The sequence below is a fragment of the Myxocyprinus asiaticus genome, chromosome 3, assembly GCF_019703515.2.
Source record: "Myxocyprinus asiaticus isolate MX2 ecotype Aquarium Trade chromosome 3, UBuf_Myxa_2, whole genome shotgun sequence".
Lineage (NCBI taxonomy): Eukaryota > Metazoa > Chordata > Actinopteri > Cypriniformes > Catostomidae > Myxocyprinus > Myxocyprinus asiaticus.
In genome coordinates this window covers 48305411-48325610 of record NC_059346.1, presented here as the reverse complement: position 1 = coordinate 48325610, position 20200 = coordinate 48305411, and the positions used below count along the sequence as shown (strand labels likewise).

Here is a 20200-nt window from a genome sequence, read left to right as displayed (position 1 = left end):
TTGTGGTGAGAAGAATATCATTTCAGAATGAGATTGGTGCTGTTTTGGCCTACACAATATTAGGCAGGTGGTTTTAATGTTGTGGCTGATTGGTGTCTGTGTGTCATTCATATATATATATTCACTCACTCACTGGTGGCCAAAAGTTTGGAATAATGTACAGATTTTGCTGTTTCAGAAGGAAATTGGTACTTTAATTCACCAAAGTGGCATTCAGCTGATCACAAAGTATAGTCAGGACATTTCTGATGTAAAAAACAGCACCATCACTATTTGAAAAAAGTCATTTTTGATCAAATCTAGACAGGCCCCATTTCCAGCAGCCATCACTCCAACACCTTATCCTTGAGTAATCATGTTAAATTGATAATTTGGTACTAGAAAATCACTTGCCATTATATCAAACACAGTTGAAAGCTATTTGGTTCATTAAATGAAGCTTAACATTGTCTTTGTGTTTGTTTTTGAGTTGCCACAGTATGCAATAGCATGTCTTAAGGACAATATTAGGTCAGAAATGGCAAAAAAGAAACAGCTTTCTCTAGAAACTCATCAGTCAATCATTGTTTTGAGGAATAAAGGCTATACAATGCTTGAAATTGCCATAAAACTGAAGATTTCATACAAAGGTGTACACTACAGTCTTCAAAGTCAAAGGACAACTGGCTCTAACAAGGACAGAAAGAGATGTGGAAGACCAGAAGCACAACTAAACAAGAGGATAAGTACATCAGAGTCTCTAGTTTGAGAAATAGACGCCTCACATGTCCTCAGCTGACAGCTTCATTGAATTCTACCCGCTCAACACCAGTTTCATGTACAGCAGTAAAGAGAAGACTCAGGGGTGCAGGCCTTATGGGAAGAATTGCAAAGAAAAAGACACCTTATGGGAAGAATTGCAAAGAAAAAGACACTTTTGAAACAGAAAAAACAAAAAGACGTTGGACAACAGATAATTGGAAAAGAGTGTTATGGATCTTAACCCCATTGAGCTTTTGTAGGATCGGCTAGACTGTAAGGTGCGTGAGAAGTGCCCGACAAGACAGTCACATCTATGGCAAGTGCTACAGGAAGTGTGGGGTGAAATGTCACCTGAGTATCTGGACAAACTGACAGCTAGAATGCCAAGGATCTGTGTCATTGCTGCACGTGGAGGATTTTTTTGATGAGAACTCTTTGAAGTAGTTCAAGAAGTTCTGTATTTTTTTTTTTTTTTTCAAATTGTAATATTAATTTTTCACATTATTAATGTCCTGACTATACATTGCCTGTCACGATAATTACGTTATCGACTTGTCGTACGATATATGGACATGACCTCGATAATTTTTGCTGACCTCGATATTGCCCATTGTGTTTACATGCATGTTTGTTTACATAAGAATGAATGTCACCAACATTTTAGCCAGTCGCGCTGCTTCTGTTCTCTCATCTGCTCTCTGTGTAGGAGGCCGGGCTCAGGCAGCTCCTCAACACACAGAGCAGACAGCGACAGGTGAAGATTACATGATACTCGAGGCTAATAGGTGTTTTAATAGTTGTTTTTCCCGACGACTGCATAATTCCAGCCACAAAGTTTTGAAGAATAAGTGCAAATGGACTTGGCTTCAAAGCCGCATTACACAGCTGCAGTGTTGGAACATTTTGGCTTTAAGCCGAATGAGAGAGGAGAGCCCATTAACGTGAACGAGCCGGTATGTCAACTTTGTTTAAAAACAGTGGCAACAGAAAAGTGGCAATACAACTAACTAGGGCTGGGCGACACATCAAATACCCACGATATAATCTCAATGATTTTGCTGACGATATAAAATTCAGCAATATCGTGAATATCGCGATGATTTTAATGAGCCTTTTATTTGGCCATTAAGTTTCATAGAGTGCATCAGTAGACTAATTTCATGATCCGTCAGGGCTGTATAATTAATCAAAATAAAATCAAAATGGAGATATGATCATTTGTGATTTATTTAACTGCCAAAGGCTGCAATTAAAGACAGATAAACATGGTCATGATCTGTGTGCACATGCAGGGGTGGTGGGGCTCATGGGCTAGTGTTTTTACCGCAGTTCACCTGCATTGTGAAGTACTGCAGGTTAAAGCATTCGTGCAATTCCAAACATTAGTAACTGCTATAAAGTTATGCAAATCTACAAATGTGGAAGAGTAAAGGAGAGTTTGACAGCGGTTCACAAGATGTGAAACTAATAACTGTCAAACAAACATTGCACTTTCTGTTTTATAATAAAAGCTCCTGGTGAAGGTGAAATAAACACGACTGCAATTTCAGTGTCAAAATAAAAAGTTTAGGGTGAAGTAAATAGGACAGAAATATATAAATTTATCTTTAACAAATCTTATCCTGAAAATAATAATAATTCAGTATTATATTCTAATAATAAACTTGTCTGGGTCCCACAGTAATAATTTAGTACTATGCAATATTCATCTGGTTTACAAAAAATAAGTGAAGTAGCTTTTGCACACCTAAGAAAAATGCATCCTTCACTCTTTGATGTCTTTGAACCAGCCTCCTGCTGTGGGTTTTTCTCCATTTCTCATCTCCTCTCCTCCACTGATTAATGTTTTCTGGCATCTCCTGAAGTACTATGGGACTAGACTAGAGACTAGGGTCTAGTTTAGCATTCCTGCTCTCCCCTGAAAACATGTAAACACGCACACTTGGGCTGGGCATTATGTTGAATATTCATGATCGATGGAATATTGTTTCTGATTGTTTTGCTAGCTATAAAAATAGTTCTCCTAAAAATGTTAATTCTCTAATCATTTACTCATTTCGTTCACGCATCCTCGCACTTGATGTATGCGCACTCGCATCTTCACATGAGATCCGAGTGGAAGTAAAGCTTTTTGGTAAATTAGGACAGAATTTTTTTAATCACATCTCTTCAGAAGACAACTGATTCTGTGATTCATTTGCCTAATGTAGAGGTAGACTGATTTTAGTTTTTTGCTGATTGCTGCAGATATATATATATATATCCTTCTGTTGGTAAATGTATTGGCTATAAAAAGCTTATTTTGATAAAGGTTTACATTTAGAGCATTGTAATGGAGCCAAGTGTCCGTCATTCTAAAGTAAGACTCCCTAGTGTGTATCAAGGCTTGTTTACGGTTAAAAGACCTGCGTTTTGCATGAAATCCAAATGTTCTGGTTTTTATTGGGATTTTGGTTGAATAAACTTTTTTTTTTTGCATTATAATTCCCTCATATTTTGCGATCTACATCACCTGAAGCTGTGAAAGTTTAGAGTGCATCTGGACTGTGAGCTGTGTAATTCTTCCTCTCCTCAGTCAGGCGCAAATTGCAGTGCTGCTCTCATACATCATCATTAGAGTTTAATGTGATCTCATGTTACGTTAAATGACATCAAACCGCTATTCGACAACGGGAATTTTTGTTGACAATTTTGTTTACCGTGGACGTTGTCGATAACATCGACTAATCGTTCCAGCCCTACTATCAAACACACTATTATGCAGAGACACTGTGACAGAACCTTGGAGACCGTGTGCACCAGGGTTTCCGTTAGCTGGAAATGTCTGACAAATGTAAAATAAATTTGCTGCACTGCCACAGAGGAATTTTCCTACAGTTTGCGAAGTTCAAAAGCAGCCTGTGTTATTCCCGTCTCGCGTGCCAGTTTAAAACTCTTTCTTTAGCGCATTGGTTGATTTAACAGGTGAGTAGATCCCGAAATTCATGCTCAAACTCAGCGGGAGAGTTAATTCATGATGACGTGTAAACAAACAACATAAAAGAACGGCTTGCACCCGTTTGAGGGTGATTCAATCAGAAGTGACAAGCGAGACACATCACCGTTATAAATGGCCGTATTATGCTTCTTTTTTGACCACTTGTGTTTGGACTTCGCTGGAGAGACTCTGGTATGATGACACATTAATCATTAGGCCTATGTCAGTGTATTATTGCATGATATAGCGCAAAAAGTAAAAGAAAAAGAAAGCACTTAAAACGCACACCGTTTCTCTTAATTATACTTGCATTTAATCTAAGCAGAATTTGAAGTATTTTAGTGTAATACCTGAATGAACAGAGCTTCAAATGTGCGTGCTTAGAGATGAGATGAGTGGACTTTTCCAATTTATCCGGCAAACTTTGTCATTCCTGGACACGTTGACCAGCACTAAAACTCTGGTGCGCAGTGCAAGGCAGGTGTTCAAATAGCCACTGCAATCATGTTACGAGCACTATCTGACTGTGTTTTTTGTGTGATTACTTGATTCTAAATGTTCCCCTGCTTTGCTACATTGCTAAAATGTTTGGCAAAGGTCTCAGCATAATGTCTCCCACCATCTGCTTTCATGACGGTCAATGCATGGTTTATTAAAAGGGTCCTATAAGGATGTGCGTTAACGCCGTTAAAAATATAGTGCCGTTAAAGGAATATTGCGTTATTATTGTAGTATTATTCAGAAGCAATTGAAACTTTGTAATGCAGCACTTTTCACACTACTGTCTCCTTCAGATGAATGTATTATTATTCTTTTGTAAGTCACTTTGGATAAAAGCGTCTGCCATGTGAATAAATGTAAATGTACAATAAGGTTGTAAATGATAATATTCTCTATAAGATACAGTATATATAATAGTGAGTTTTTTTTTTTGTTTTTTGTTTTTTTGCTATATCACCCTGTCCTTACACAGACAAATGCTCTTTTCTGAAGAGGAGGGGGTTATTACCACAAACCCTGTTGAAAGCATCGCTAATCTAAAAGCTGGTGAGAGAGAGAGAGAGAGAGCGGGAGAGAGAGAAGAGATGAGAAAATGAGAAAAATACAGAGAGATGAGAAAAGTAGTGAGTCTGACAAGAAGATACAGTTAAATGAAAGGAGTCTTGTGATCCAAACACTTCCTTGTTTAAACTCCTACAATTAAGCTTTTTCTTTTCAAGAGACAGTGCTGTCAACAGTGATCCATACAGGATAAACCTGTCAGAGAGTGCTATTTATAGAGGATAGAGAGATAAAATTAGAATGATTGCATTTTATAAAGTTGTACGTTTGTTGTACTTGCTTGTTGAAAACTAGGTGGGTTGCTAAGGTCTTCTGGGTGGTTGCTCTGGTGTTCAGTGTGTGTGTGTGTTTTTTTTTTTTTTTTTTTTTTTTTTTTAAGATCATGCTTACTGGACCAAGTCAAAAGCGTCCACCCCCAAGTGTCCATGATATTCTGGTCTTTAGATATGGCTCAGGTCCTTCATTCAATGTAAGTCTATGAGATTTTCCACCGTTTTATTGTTCACCAGGTGAAAATTGTAAGTCCAGTTGCTTAAAATACATCTATCCTCAAGTGGCACAGTTCGAGGTAAGTTGCAACAAATGGGACAAGTTAAATGCCAAAGTTTAATACTTAGGGTAAGGGGTGTGTTGAAATCTTTAACCTTGAACATGAGCAATTGTGATCTTTGTCTTAGTTAGCAAACACCACTAATTAGACATAAGAGTGAATGAAGGAGAGAGAGAGGCTGAAAGAGAACAAGAGAGAGGCAGTGGACTGAAGAAAAGGCAGTTGCACAGAGAGAGAGAGAGAGAGAGCCAATGAGAGAATAGGAGTGGGAGGGAGAGGGAGAGAGAGAGAGAGAGAGAGAGAGAGAGAGCGAGAGAGAGAGAGAGAGAGAGAGAGAGAGCTAGTGTGAGAGAGAGAGAGGGGAGGAGTGCTTCCCTTCCCTTAGCAACCGTTGGCAGCGAGTGGTTCCCGTTTGTTGTCTTACATGTGAGCGCTTCAATACAAACTGACCCACTCACACACTCAGGCGTGGATTTCTCCTCACCAACACAGCGGCTCTGTATTTCAAACCATGTTTACCTCCCTCCATCCATAAACACTAAGGAGATCAGCGCAGGCGGGTGAAGGTGAGAGACAGTGAGGAAAGGATAGCGGGGGAGCGTTTGCAAGATACGTAGTGCTGGAGGAGACAGCAGGCAGGGGGATGGAGCACCTGAGCACTCGCGAGCTGCCTAGGCTTTCCTGGATTGATACTCTCTACAGCAGTATGTATCTTCTGTCTTTCCTCTTTCATTCCAGCATTTTCGGTTTCCTGTCATCTCTGTTAATGGGTTTAGAGTGTGTGTGAGTTGGTGGTTTTAGGTTTGCATGTGTTAACATTGTTATCTACTGGCTGTCTAATGTGGGTGATGCTCTCAGGCTTGTTGATGTGTTTGTATTGCACTGCGTAGTCTGTCAGGTCACAACCCTGTTAAAAACATGTATCATGACGTAACCAAGAAAATATAACATGGATAGTCAACGTAAGACAGGTTTTTTTGGGACACTACGATGATGACAGTACCATGATATGCTTTGAAGCAGTTCCTTTTGAGTACTGTAAACAGATAATAAACAGTATCATGGTATATATCAAAGCACAGTGGTTTTACCATGCAATGCCATCACTGAAACATGATGCCGCCAAAGAACTTTAATGCATGTGAAAAGTCCAGCTGACCATAGAAGTCATCCCTTTCTTTTCTCTCTCTCATTCTTCTCACTCTGTATTCTAATTCTTCACTCTCTTCCCTTTATTTCCTTCCTCTTTCCTCCCTCTTCCCTCTCTTCTTCCTCACTCTTCCCTTTTATTTCCTCTCTCCATCTCCTCTTCCTTCTCTGCTTCTTTACTCTTCCCTTTATTTCCTCTCTTTTCAGCCTCTTCCCTCTCTACTCCCTTACTCTTCCCTTTATTTTTTCTCTTTTTACCCTCTCTCCTTTCCTCACCCCTCTCTCTTTCTTCCCTTTTCCCATTATTTCCTCACCCTCTTCTCTTGCCTTCCTTCCTCTTCCCTTCATTTAAACTCTCTTTCCTCCCTCTTTCCCCACATCCATTTATTTCCTTCTCCCTTTCTCCCTTTTTTCCTCTTTTCAGTCTTCCCTCACGCCTTCCTCTCTCTTCCCCCATTTCTTATTTTTTCACCCTCTTCCCTCTCGCCTTCCTTCCTCTTGCCTGTATTTCCTCTTTCCTCCCTCTTCCCTCTCTACTCCCTTACTCTTCCCTTCATTTCCTCTTTTTATCCCTCTTCCCTTTATTTCCTCCCTCATCCCTGTCTCCTCCTTTCTTCTTCCCTTTATTCTCTCTCTCTTTCCTCCCTCTTCTCCCTCTCCTTCCCTCTTTCTTTTATTTCCTCATACTCACTTTTGTCCCTCTTCCCTTTTTTCTCCCTCGCTTTATTTCCTCACTTTTCTCCCTCTTCCCTCTCTCCTCCCTCTTCCCTTTTTCTCCCTCTTCCCTTTATTTCCTCACTTTTCTCCCTCTTCCCTCTCTCCTCCCTCTTCCCTTTATTTCCTCACTTTTCTACCTCTTTACTTGCTTCTTCCTCCCCCTTTCCTTTATTTCCTCCCTCTTTCCTCCGTCTTCCCTTTTTCACCTTTTCCTCCATTTTCCCTCTCTCCTTACTCCCTCTTCCTTTTATTTCCTTCTTTCCTCCCTCTTCCCTCTCCTTCCCTCTTCCCTTTATTTCCTCACTTTTCTCCCTCTTTCTTCTCTCCAATCTCCCTCTGTCTTTTATCTCCCCCTCTTTCCGCCCTCCCTTTTTCCTCTTTTCCATTTATTTCCTTCTTTCCTCTTATCTCTCATTTCATTCCCATCCCTATTTTTAACTCTCTCTTCCTTCCCTAATCTCTCTTTTCTCTTTTGTCCCTCATTTTTCTCCTTTCTTAATTTCTTTCTCATCCATTTGTCTTCCCTCTTTCCTCCTTTTTCCCTCCCTCTATCTTTATTTCCTCTTTCCTCTCTTTTACATCTCTCATCTCTCCTTACTTTCCCATCCCTCTGTATTTCCCTTTCTTTCCTCTTTCCTGTCTTTCCCTCTCTTCCTTTCCTCATCTCTTTCTTCTCTTTGTCCCCCTTTTCTTTCATTTATCTCATTTCATTCTCATCCCATTGTATTCCCCCTCTTTGATCCCTCTTTTTTCTCTTTTCTTCTCTTCTAACCTTGATCCCTCTCTTTTTCCCTCACTTTCTGTCCTCTCTCTTCCCTCCTCATTTCTTTCCAATCCCTTTTGTATTTTCTCGCTTCATTTCCTCTTCCGTCTTTCTTTTTTCTAAATTTTCTCTCTTCCTTCCCTCATCTCTCTCTTCCCTTTCGGCCCTATGGCTTTTCTCTCTCTTTCTCTTATTCCTCTCTCTTCTCTCTCACATCCCTCGTAAAGTAGCATTTTTGTATCATTTGACTCATTTTCATTTTGAATATTACACCACACTTGGCAGTGAGACCCAGAGTACAAGCATAAATATTCAGATGTTGTGATGACTGTACTGTTGATAGTCAGATGGACTCTTTATCTCTGGGTGGAAATGTGGGCTGAAGCAGTCAGTCAGCAGGGGTTTGTGGGTAATGCCAGACTCAGGACGTGCACTTGTTGTGGTTGTTTAGCTTGCCGTTCATCGGCTCTGGCTACAAGGTGGAGTTGCATAAAGAGCTTTCAGAGGACGTTAAATTGAGAAAGGCAGGCATAATCGGACAGACCACACTAGAGGGGATGGAGGGGTAATGGAGTGAGCGAGCAAGTCAGGGAGAGCTTATTCCATTCAGCATGGAGAATCCATTGAGGAGTTAAGCAGGAAAGGAATAATTCCACACAAACACCCCCCTCCCCTCATAATTTCACACTGAATTATCTGAGATTTGTGTTTGTTTGTGCATGTGTGACAGTGTGTGTGGGTACGCATGGTAATGTGTATAATTTTTTATTCAGAAAAAGGGGGTAGACTTCCCAAAAGATGTTTTTATTTTTTATTTTTTATGATTGTTAATTTCTAAATTTACTCTGTACTTTTTATTTGTATTTTTTTTCATTTAGTTTTGTTTCCTTTTGTTTTGCTGTGTTACACTTTTTTTCATTTATTATTATTACATTTCATACCGTTTTAACTTATTTTATTTGTCAGTGCTGCTTGTTTTTTTTCTATTTGGACTTTTGCTATTTTACTTATTTTGCATTGCTTTGGCAATACAAATGTATAGCTTTTGTCATGGCAGTAAAGCACAATAAATTTAAGTGAAATGACGAGAGAATGACTAAGGATGTAAATGTACATGAGAGAAAGAGACAGCGATGATATTTTAGACCGCAAAAGAGAGCAGTGGGACACCGAGATATTTTTGGCATTACCTCAGAAAGGTAAAAAATCAATTCAGCTTTTGTCTGCTTTTGATGACCTAACTAGTGAAGAGACCCTTTTAAAAACACAAACCCAAAGCAAAGCTTTCTCCCCTCAGTGCCTCTGTGTCTCTGTCAGCCGTTAGGCCTTTAACAAATTACCTCAGAAATCATTAACATAACATTAGCTTTAATCGATTAAGTAAAGTTATGACATCACTTATAGATCAGGTGGGGTTTATTCGAGGCCGTAGCTCTTCTGATAATATTAGGCGTCTCATTAATATCATGTGATCAGTAGCGAATGATCAATCTCTGTTCGCTGCCATCTCACTTGACGCTGAAAAGGCGTTTGATATGGTAGAATGGGATTATCTTTTTAAGATTTTGGAAACATATGGGTTCGGGAGTACATTTATTGGTTGGATGAAGTTACTTTATAGACACCCAGTAGCAGCGGTACAAACAAATGGACTAATTTCAGATTATTTTACTCTGGATAGGGGCACCCGGCAGGGCTGCCCTCTTTCCCCATTATTGTTCTGTCTTGCCCTGGAGCCATTAGCAGCCGCGATAAGAAAGGAGGATGATTTTCCAGGGCTGATTGCGGGAGGTGTACCGCATAAACTTCTGCTTTACGCAGATGATATTTTATTATTCGTCTCCAACCCTACTAGATCTATGCCTTGCCTCCACGGAATTATTAAATCCTTTTCTAAGTTCTCAGGATTCAAAGTCAGTTAGTCTAAATCCGAAGCTTTGGCTCTGACAGCGTACTGTCCAGTAACGGCCTTCAAGCCGGGTGCCTTCCAGTGGCCCAAACAGGGAATTAAGTATTTGGGAATTTTATTCCCAGCAAATTTGTGTGATTTAGTTAGAGATCATTTTAATCCCTTAATAAAAAGGTTTTCGAGCGATGTGGGCAGGTGGGCTTCATTAACACTTGGAAGGTTAATGTTATTAAAATGAATTGTATTCCAAAATTCAACTACCTGCTACAGTCTCTCCGTATAGATGTCCCCCTCTCTTATTTCAAGCAATTTGATAGCATAGCGAAGTCCTTCATTTTGAATGGTAAGTGTCCCAGGTTAAATTTCAATAAGTTACATAGGCCGACTGACAATGGTGGGTTAGGCCTACCCAAGATTTTGTTTTATTATTATGCTTTCAGTCTCAGACATTTGGCTCATTGGTCACTTCCACCTGAGAGAGCCCCTCCCTTGTTTTGTATTGAAAAGGAAGTTCTTGCCCCTATCTCGCCACTGCAAAGCCTTTCGATTAATCTAGCCGGAGAGGTTAAGTTGCACCCCGTTATTTTGCATTTGCACTCGATATGGACAAAAGTGTCCAGAGTGTTTAATTCTGATATTTATTTAAACGTAGACTCGAGCATATGGCTGAACCCTAAACTATGTATTAATAAGTCCCCTTTCTGTTGGTCAGATTGGATTGTGAGGGGGGTTAATACACTTGGTGAACTGTATGAGAGTGGAGTATTGAGATCTTTTGAAAATTTGATTCAACATTTTGGGATTCCCAGATCTCAATTTTATAAGTATTTACAGCTGCGCCACCTGTTCTGCACTGTTTTTGGGAGTAGCATGCACCCCCCTAGAGCTGCAGATACTCAGAGTGGTGATTACTGCTTTTGGGAAGGGTCATGAGGCATCAGTGTATTACTCCCTGCTAATTCAGAGTCTGGGGGATGGAGCTTTAAATTCTCTCAAAAGATTGTGGGAGGAAGATTTAAATTTGTTATTGGAGGAGGAAGTGTGGGCTAGGATTCTAAAAGTCTGCATCTAGAGATGCAAGGGTTCACCTTATGCAATTTAAGATTTTACATAGATTTTATTGGACCCCCCCTCTAGATTGTATAGGCTTGGTCTTAAGGACACACCCATCTGCCATTCTGAAGATGGAGACACCACCCATGTTTTTTGGGGGTGTCGTAAGATCCAAGAATTTTGGCTGAATGTGCAAAGTTTTGTGTGTGATGTGTTGGGCACTCAGGTCTTGTTCTGCCGCAGACTCTGAATTTTGGAAGATGGGGAGGTCATGGATTTGGAGGATAATTACATGAAGGACTGGGTTTTGACCAGTGTGATGATTGGAAGGCAGGTTATTTTGAGGAGTTGGAAGTCGGATGGAGCACCCTCGTTCCCGGAGTGGTGCGCGGAGATGGGGAGGGTGGCTGCCTTCGAGGAGGGGTCGAGCATAAGGATGGGAGTTAGGGATTCTTACAATAAGAAATGGGGCAATTACTTAGCATTTTTGGGGGAATCTCGAGGAGGGACGGTGGAGGGAGTAATTTAGAGTTTTTTATTATTATTATTGTACTTGTTTATTGTATTTTATTTTATTTTTTGTTGTTGTTTTTAGTTTTGTGTTTTTTTTTTCTGTGTGTGTGTCTATATTCTATTGACCACAGGGGTGTTCGTGGGGGGGGGGGGGGTGTCAGGGTGGGGTGTGAGTTTGGTAGGGGGAGGGGATATAGTGGGGTTTTAATGTTTAAAGTGATTGATTCAATATATATATATGTTGTTGTATGTTTTTGTGTTAATTTATGAATCAATAAAAATTTTAATAACATAAAAAAAATAATTAAAAAAAACATAACATTAGCTTTGTTCATAACAAAAACAGTGTCTGGATTGCTTTGGCAGATATTGATAACCTTTTTATTTTCTGTGCTGAATGTACGGCCTTGTTAAAAAAATAAAACGTGCAGCCATTTAATTACTGATGAGTGTTATTAAAAATGAAAAAGGCTTTCCTGCTTAATAAAGGATGTACATTTCAAATGCTGTGACATCTCCATAGAGGCTAATATCAATATTAGCAAGAGTATATTAACAGCGGGAAATGTAATTGTGTTTTATGTTTTCATAATATGCCAGTGGGGATTCATGTTGCCTCAAAGTAGATTTGTCATATTTATGTATTCCTTTTATCAATTTGTTTATCTCTAGGTTTAAGGTCTGTCCCTGAAATGTAAATGGTTTATTTTGGTTATTAAAGCCTTATATTCAGTTCATCTCTGTGAAAGCTTTTTTTCTCTCTTTTCCTCCTCCTCATACCAATCCCTCCATCTGCCTCTGTTATCATCTCCTGTCTGCTTTTATTCTTCATCTACACTCTTTCTCTGCTCTGTTGTCATGGTTTCCTCAGTTCAGAATGGTTGAGAGGCAGTAAACTTTGTCAGACATTGAGTAGGAGTCTGTGAATGTGTGTGTGAAGTAGGTCTAGCAGCTCTGGTCAAACTGTCTCAGTCCCTTCATTTGTCTTTTGGAAATGTTTTTGCCTTTTTTATCATTCGCCAAGCAACAATTATGTCTGATTGCTTAGAAAAGTAATGCACACCCCTCCTCAACAAGCCACATTGAGCTGTCATTCGGGTGAGTTATGTGCCTACAGTATATGTATCTATATTACTGTTTATAAAATCAACATCTTCAACGTCTGCAAGAGTCGTCATAATCCCAGTTGTGTCCTATAAATTGTTTCAGAAGCTTACAGCAATAATGAGCACAGCTGTGGTCACGTGACTGTACAGGAGCATCAGAGGAGCTCTGTTACATAAGAGAGAAAGAGAGAGGAAATACCTACTGCAGGAGAAACATAAGGGCATTGACATTTACAATCATTTCTTCTGCAAACCAGCTTATGAGAGAGTGTACATTCTGTGTTAGTGGCATTTAGCAAAGCAGCAAGTGAAGAACACAAATGCAGTACTAAAGCTAAAACTAGATGTCAAGTGTTTAAGGGGCACTAGAAGCCCTGTAATCCTCCTGACTGAAGAGGCTCCTGACAGTGATTTGGGAGGTGTGCAAGGGTCAGGGGTCTATTAAAGCAGTAAGCCAAGAGAAGCCGTGCATTACTGCAATTTAACAACGGTTAAGAGGTGATCTTAAGGAGCTTTAATTTTGATTTAACAGCAATACATTAATAATTTTTCCATCAAGTAATGTAGTTAATTGAAAAACGACATATCCTAAAACTAGGCTTGGGATCGATGCCTTTTTCACGCATCGATAATCGTAAGATTTTCCAGATGATTATCGATATATTGGCATTTTTTCAGATATAAATAGGGCTGCTTGTTGCATAATAGTCTTTGTCTTTTCAAACGTAAACAACTTTGGTAAAGTGTGAGCTGCAGGGTAAATTAAAGGGGTTTGCACACCAGACGCATCTAGCGGATGGCATGGCGCATTCTAAAATTTGAAACAATTGTTTTCTATGAAGGGTACATAGGCATACACCACAGCTGCTGCTGCTTGCCATCTCCGGAGGCTGCTCGAAATTCTGCAGCACCACGGAGTTCAAATTGCTTAGTTTCCCATTAAATTTGACCCAAATCATTATCAAAGGACAAAGATTTTTTACTGTAGCCATCACACGACATATTGTGTATGTGTATCTTTCATATAGCCTACACAGTGTATTTTCATTTAGAAGTATGCCTTTTTGTGGTTTAACCGCTTGAATGAAAGACCTATTCAAGGCTACGTACAGAGAAAATGCAGAATAAACGTCGCAATTTCTAATCGTTCAATTTGCACAGTTACACCACAGTTACATAGTTTCATACACTAACCTGCAGACTCATCAACATTATTTAATTCATTCTTGAAGTACAAAAACCTTCGTAACCTTGGACTGCCATCTGCTGTGCCACTGTGTGTGATACTTGTGCCTTTTTCATGCCGCGACTAGCTTCAGCAAATGTTACATCACCCTCTTGTGGTCTCCCAAAGCTATTAAGCCAGACTAACTGAGAAGCCCAACTGAGTGAATTGGAAAGCACGCAAATTAGGCTTCTAATATATATGTTGGCTAATGTTAATATATTGATGTCAAATAATAAATATTGATATTTTATGACATAATAACCTAAAACACATACAGACAGGAGTGTAGCACTGGGTCTGTCAATTTATAAAAAAATTATCTAATTAATCACATGATATTTCAATTAATAAATCTAATTAATCACAATTAATCACATATATAAGTAGTTGCTGAGAAAGCCCCTCAAATAACAATAATTTAATATATAATTATTAAACAGTTATATTTAAATAATTATAAATATGATATACACTCACCGACCACTTTATTAGGTACACCTGTACACCTACTTATTCATGCGATAATCTAATCAGCCAATCATGTGGCAGCAGTGCAATGCATAAAATCATGTAGATACAAGATAGGAGCTTCAGTTAATTTTCACATCAACCTTTAGAATGGGGGAAAAAATGTGATCTCACTGATTTGGACTGGGGCATGATTGTTGGTGCCAGACAGGCTTGTTTATTTCTGTAACTGTTAAAATCCTGGGATTATCACACACAACAGTCTCTAGAATTTAGTGCCAAAAAGAATGAATGGTGCCAAAAGCAAAAAATATCCAGTGAGCAGCAGTTCTGCAGATGGAAACACCTTGTTGATGAGAGAGGTCAACAGAGAATGGCCAGACTGGTTTGATCTGACAGAAAGTCTACGGTAACTCAGATAACCACTCTGTACCATTGTAGTGAGTAGAATAGCATCTCAGAATGCACAACACATCAAACCTTGAGGCGGATGGGCTATAACAGTAGAAGACCATGTCGGGTTCCAATTCAATTGTCAGCCAAGAACAGAATGCTGAGGCTGCAGATGGAAGGCCCACTGCAGCCTAACCATTGGTTACCACCGAAAATAATTTCGGTTCATCCCTCAGTTTTTTGTTTTTGTTTTTTTATGCGATTTTTTTTTTAACACTTTTATTGATTTATCTATTAAACAAAGATTAAAACATTAAATACAGAATAAATATTTAACCCTCACTGCCACTTTAGGGGTGGTGTAAACTACTCCCAAAAACAGTACAGAGCAGGTGGTGCAGCTGTAAATACTTATAGAACTGAGATCTGGGAATCCCAAAAAGTTGAACCAAACTTTTGAAAGGATCTCAACACTCCACACTCATATAGGTCACCAAGTGTAGTAACTCCCCTCCAATCCACTCTGACCAGCAAAAAGGGAACTTATTGATACACAATTTGGGGTTCAGCCATATGCTCGAGGCAACATTTAAAAAAATGTCCGTATTAAATACTCTGGCCACTCTTGTCCAAATCACGTGTAAATATGAAATAACGGGGTGTGACTTAACTTCTCCGGTTAGTTTGATAGAAAGGCTTTGCAATGGCGAAATAGGAGCAAGGACTTCCTGTTCAATAGAAAACCAGGGAGGGGCTCTGTCAGGTGGAAGCGACCAATGAGCCAAATGCCTGAGACTGAACACATAATAATGAAACAAAATCTTGGGTAGGCCTAGCCCACATTTTTCAATCAGCCTATGTAATTTGTTGAAATGTAGACTGGGACGTTTACCATTCCAAATGAAGCACTTCGCTATGCTATCAAATTGCTTGAAATAAAAGAGGGGGACATCTATAGGGAGTGACTGTAGCAGGTTAATTTTAATAACATTAAGTTCAAGTTCAAGTGGTTTTTTATTGTCGTTCAACCACATACAGTTAGTACAGTACACAGCGAAACGAGACAACGTTCCTCCAGGACCATGGTGCTACATAAAACAACATAGGACAAACAGAGGACCACATGAGACTACACAGACTGAATAAGACCTACACATTCCTACATAAAGTGCACGTGCAAACGTGTGCAAAAAGTACAGGACAGTACAATAATTACTAAAAAGGAAAGAGGACAATAGGCACAGTAAGATATAATGAGAGACAGTGCAGCGCCGACCAGTACACATTTCTAATCTGAGTAGTGCAAAAAAGATGACACTTTCTAAAAATGCCAAATGTAAACATAACATACTATGAAATAGTGTTCTATGGACATAGCAGTTATTGAGGTAGCAGCCAGGTATAAAGTGACAATGAATTAAGTGCAACTCTGGACATGTGCAAAAGTTGGATGGTGTACAGGTGTGTGTGTGTGTGTGTGTGTGTGTGTGTGTCAGTCCAGTCTCTGAGTATTGAGGAGTCTGATGGCTTGGGGGAAGAAGCTGTTACACAGTCTGGCCATGAGGGCCCGAATGCTTCGTTACCTCTTGCCAGACGGCAGGAGGGTGAAGAGTTTGTGTGAGGGGTGTGTGGGATCATCCACAATGCTGGTTGCTTTGCGGATGCAGCGTGTGGTGTAAATGTCTTTGATGGAGGGAAGAGAGACCCCGGTGATCTTCTCAGCTGTCCTCACTATCCTCAGCAGGGCTTTGCGGTCCGAAACGGTGCAAGTCCCAAACCAGGCAGTGATGCAGCTGCTCAGGATGCTCTCAATAGTCCCTCTGTAGAATGTGGTGAGGATGGGGGGTGGGAGATGTGCTTTTCTCAGCCTTCGAAGAAAGTAGAGACGCTGCTGGGCTTTCATGGTAATGGAGCTGGTGTTGCGGGACCAGGTAAGGTTCTCCGCCAGGTGAACACCAAGGAATTTGGTGCTCTTGACTATCTCCACAGAGGAGCCATCGATGTTCAGCAGAGAGTGGTCACTCTGTGCTCTCCTGAAGTCAACAACCATCTCTTTTGTTTTGTCCACATTCAGAGACAGGTTGTTAGCTCTGCACCAGTCTGTCAGCCGCTGCACTTCCTCTCTGTATGCTGACTCATTGTTCATTAACCTTCCCAATCATCGATAAATGTAATGAAGCCCACCTGTCCACATCGCTCGAACTTTTTTATTAAAGGGTCAAAATTAACTATAACTAAATCAGACAAATTTGCTGGAATAAAATACCCAAATACTTAATGCCCTGTTTGGGCCGCTGGAAGGCCGTTACTGGACAGTACGCTGTCAGAGCCAAAGCTTCGGATTTAGACCAATTGACTTGGTATCCTGAGAATTTGGAAAAGGAATTAATAATTCTGTGGAGGCAAGGCATAGATCTATCAGGGTCAGAGACAAATAATAAAATATCATCTGCGTAAAGCAGAAGCTTATGCGCCACACCTCCCACCATCACCGCTGGAAAATCATCCTTTCTTATCGCGGCTGCTAATGGTTCCAATTGATCATTCACTACTGACCATATGATATTGATGAAATGCCTAATGTTATCAGAAGAGCTACAGCCCTGAATAAACCCCACCTGATCTATATGTATAAGAGATGTCATAACTCTTAATCGGTTAGCCAAAATTTTTTACAATATTTTAACGTCTAGCTGGATCAGGGAAATTGGACAGTAACTCTTACACTCGCTTGGATCTTTGTCCTTTTTAAATATCAGACTGATCCGGGCTTGTGTCATGGTTGGGGAAAGCTTTCATTCTTTAATGATTCCGTATAAATTCTAACAAAAGTGGAGCTAGTCTGTAGCATAAGATCTAAAAAATTATATCTGGCCCCGGAGCCTTGCCTGTAGGTAAGGCCTTAATTACCTCGTCAAGCTCCTCCAAGGTTATCTCAGAATCAAGATCATTTTTTTGCTCAGTTGTCAATTTAGGGAGTTCTAATGGTTCCACAAATGTTCTAATATCTTCATCAGTTGACGAAGACATGGAACTATAAAGATCAAGATAGAACTCTAAAAGCATTATTAATATCAATGGCTGAGGTAAAAATTTCACCACCAGCAGATTTCACTGAGGGAATGGTAGAAAAAGACTCTCTCTGCTTGATATATCTAGCCAGAAGTTTTCCTGCTTTGTCCCCTGACTCAAAGTATGACTGTCTTGCCCTGAATAACCAAAACTCCACTTTCCACGACAAAATAGTATTATATCTGTATTTCAATTGGGTCAATTCTCTGAGGCCATCAGACAACATTCAGCGCTTCAGCTCTGCCTCTGCACTTTTAATATTCCCTTCCAACACCACGAGTTCTCGTGCTTTGGATTTTTTGGTAAATGAGGCATACTGTATTATTTGACCCCTAAGAACCGCCTTAAGTGCCTCCCAAGCCACGCCCACAGAAGATACTGAGGACCAGTTGGTCTCCATATAAACATTGATTTCAGTCTTTAACATTTGTTGGAAATCAGGATTTTGCAACAGGGATACATTAAAGCGCCAACTATGATTTATTTTTCGCAACATCTCTAAATTCACCAGGGCATGATCTGAGACTAAGATGTTTCCAATTGAGCAATCAACAACAGATTAAATAATCAATTTTAGAATTAATCTTATGGACTGAAAAATGTATATTCCCTACCAGATGGGTTCAGAAGTCGCCAAATATCTGCAAGACCAAGATTTTTATACATCTTGTGAAGCGTCAATGTTGCTCTAGGGGGCTTACACACTTTTGCTTCACTATGATCAAGGACTGAATCCATCAAAAGATTAAAGTCTCCTCCCAATATTATATCATGAGGGGTGCCAGCCAGCGGCTTGCAACATCCCTTCAAGATCAATAAAAAGGACCTGATTATCAACGTTAGGCACGTAAATATTAGCCAAAACCAACCTTTGCCCCTGAATTTCTGCTAAAACAATAATGATTCTCCCTAATTTATCTTTAATCTGTTTGAGAGATTTGAATTGTAGATGTTTACTTAAAAATGTAATGACTTTCCTACTCTTTCTTGAGCCAGCACTAAAGAAAACATGCCCACCCCATATCTTCCCAAATTTTTTCAGCTTCCTGCGGGGAAAGATGCGTTTCTTGAAGAAACACTACATCACGTTTCTTATGCTTAAGAAAATAAATAACCTTGCTTCTTTTTATGGGGTGCCCCAACCCATTCACATTCCACGTGCAGAAAGATAACCCACTCATATTAGCATTTGACATTTTGATATAATAGACAAAATAAATTGTGTGTCAAAAACAAGATTATACAGACCACATTCCAACATTAGTGCAACAATCAAACCCCGAACTCCCCCCCCAGGTACGCCTACGAGAGCCCCCGCGACAACTTTGCCATCGGATTGCTCAATTCCAGTGCTTCTGCACAAATTTTGTAAGGCAAAATTACATAACAGAAAATACTTTGTAAAACAAACCCCAGCCAATAGGCAGAATAAATTCAAAGAACGTGTAGATTCATTCACAGAACTGTCTCGAAGGTGTGTTCCTCCACAAAGCAAATTCCAACCGATATAAAGCCGTTCAGTTTCCTCGGACAGACAAAAAAGTGTTCAGTGAGCCGGCTGTTTATGAGTGCAGCTGATGACGTAGTCATTCCAATGTCCCACAAAAAGTACTCCACAAAACAAACTCCAGCCAACAGGAGGCATAAGCACAAGGAACGAACAGATTCATCCACAACTGTCCGAAGCGGTGTTATTCCACAAAACAAACTCCAGCCGCTAGGCGGGACCAGCACAAAAAGAAACATAAACGGCGTCCCGGTTCCTCGGATGGTCAAGAGTCTAATTTACTCAGAGGCCGCATGAAAAAATACACCATGACTTAGTCCATTAACTTTATAGAAGACATCCTTTGTGTGGGCATCCCCAGCATCCACTCTCAATCTGGCCGGGAACCCCAGAGCAAAAGCGATCCTCCGTCAATGCAAAAGTTTCTTGAAGGAGAAGTGTTATTCCAGCCTCTAGGTGGAACCAACACAAACAGAAACAAAAATGGCGCCTAGCTTCCTCAGACAGTCGAGTGAATATTCAGCGAGTCAATCCACTCATGTGAGAAACACCAAATGGCTTACTCAAATGTATTTATGAAGGTCAGTGCTTGTTTGGGACATGTAAATACTTTGCGGCCATCCTTTGAATCTATTCTCAGTTTGGCCGGAAACATCAGTGCAAAAGCGATCTTCCGTTGATGCAAGGGTTTTTTTATACTCCTTGAATCGATCGCGTTTCTCTCTTGTCAAATTCGGAAAATCCGGGAACAAGAAAATATTGTGATTCTTCCAAGAAAGTTTTCCTTTGCTCCTCGCCTCGCGCAACACGAGATCTTTATCGGATGATCTCAAAAATTTGGCCAGAATTGATCGGGGCCTGTTTCCCTCAGCCGATCTGCAAGCCGGGCTCTGTGAGCTCGCTCGATTTCCAGTTTATGGCCTGTTATGTCGAGCAGACTCGGGAAGAGCTCGTGTAGGAATTTCACCATATCTCAGCCTTCTTCATGCTCA

General features: G+C 40.1%; 1 protein-coding gene across 2 annotated transcripts in view; it reads left to right on the top strand.

Annotated features, from left to right (window-relative positions):
* LOC127421257 (active breakpoint cluster region-related protein) overlaps positions 1 to 20200 on the top strand; it is a 290552-nt gene that overhangs the window by 47294 nt on the left and 223058 nt on the right. The window contains exon 1 of one of the 2 annotated variants that reach the window (XM_051664153.1): positions 5793 to 6034. The exons of the other annotated variant lie outside the window; for it this stretch is intronic. Coding sequence (XP_051520113.1) covers positions 5974 to 6034 — 61 coding nt within the window. The 5' untranslated portion in view covers positions 5793 to 5973. Of the gene's footprint in view, positions 1 to 5792; positions 6035 to 20200 lie in introns of those variants that run through there. 2 annotated transcript variants of the gene reach the window in all.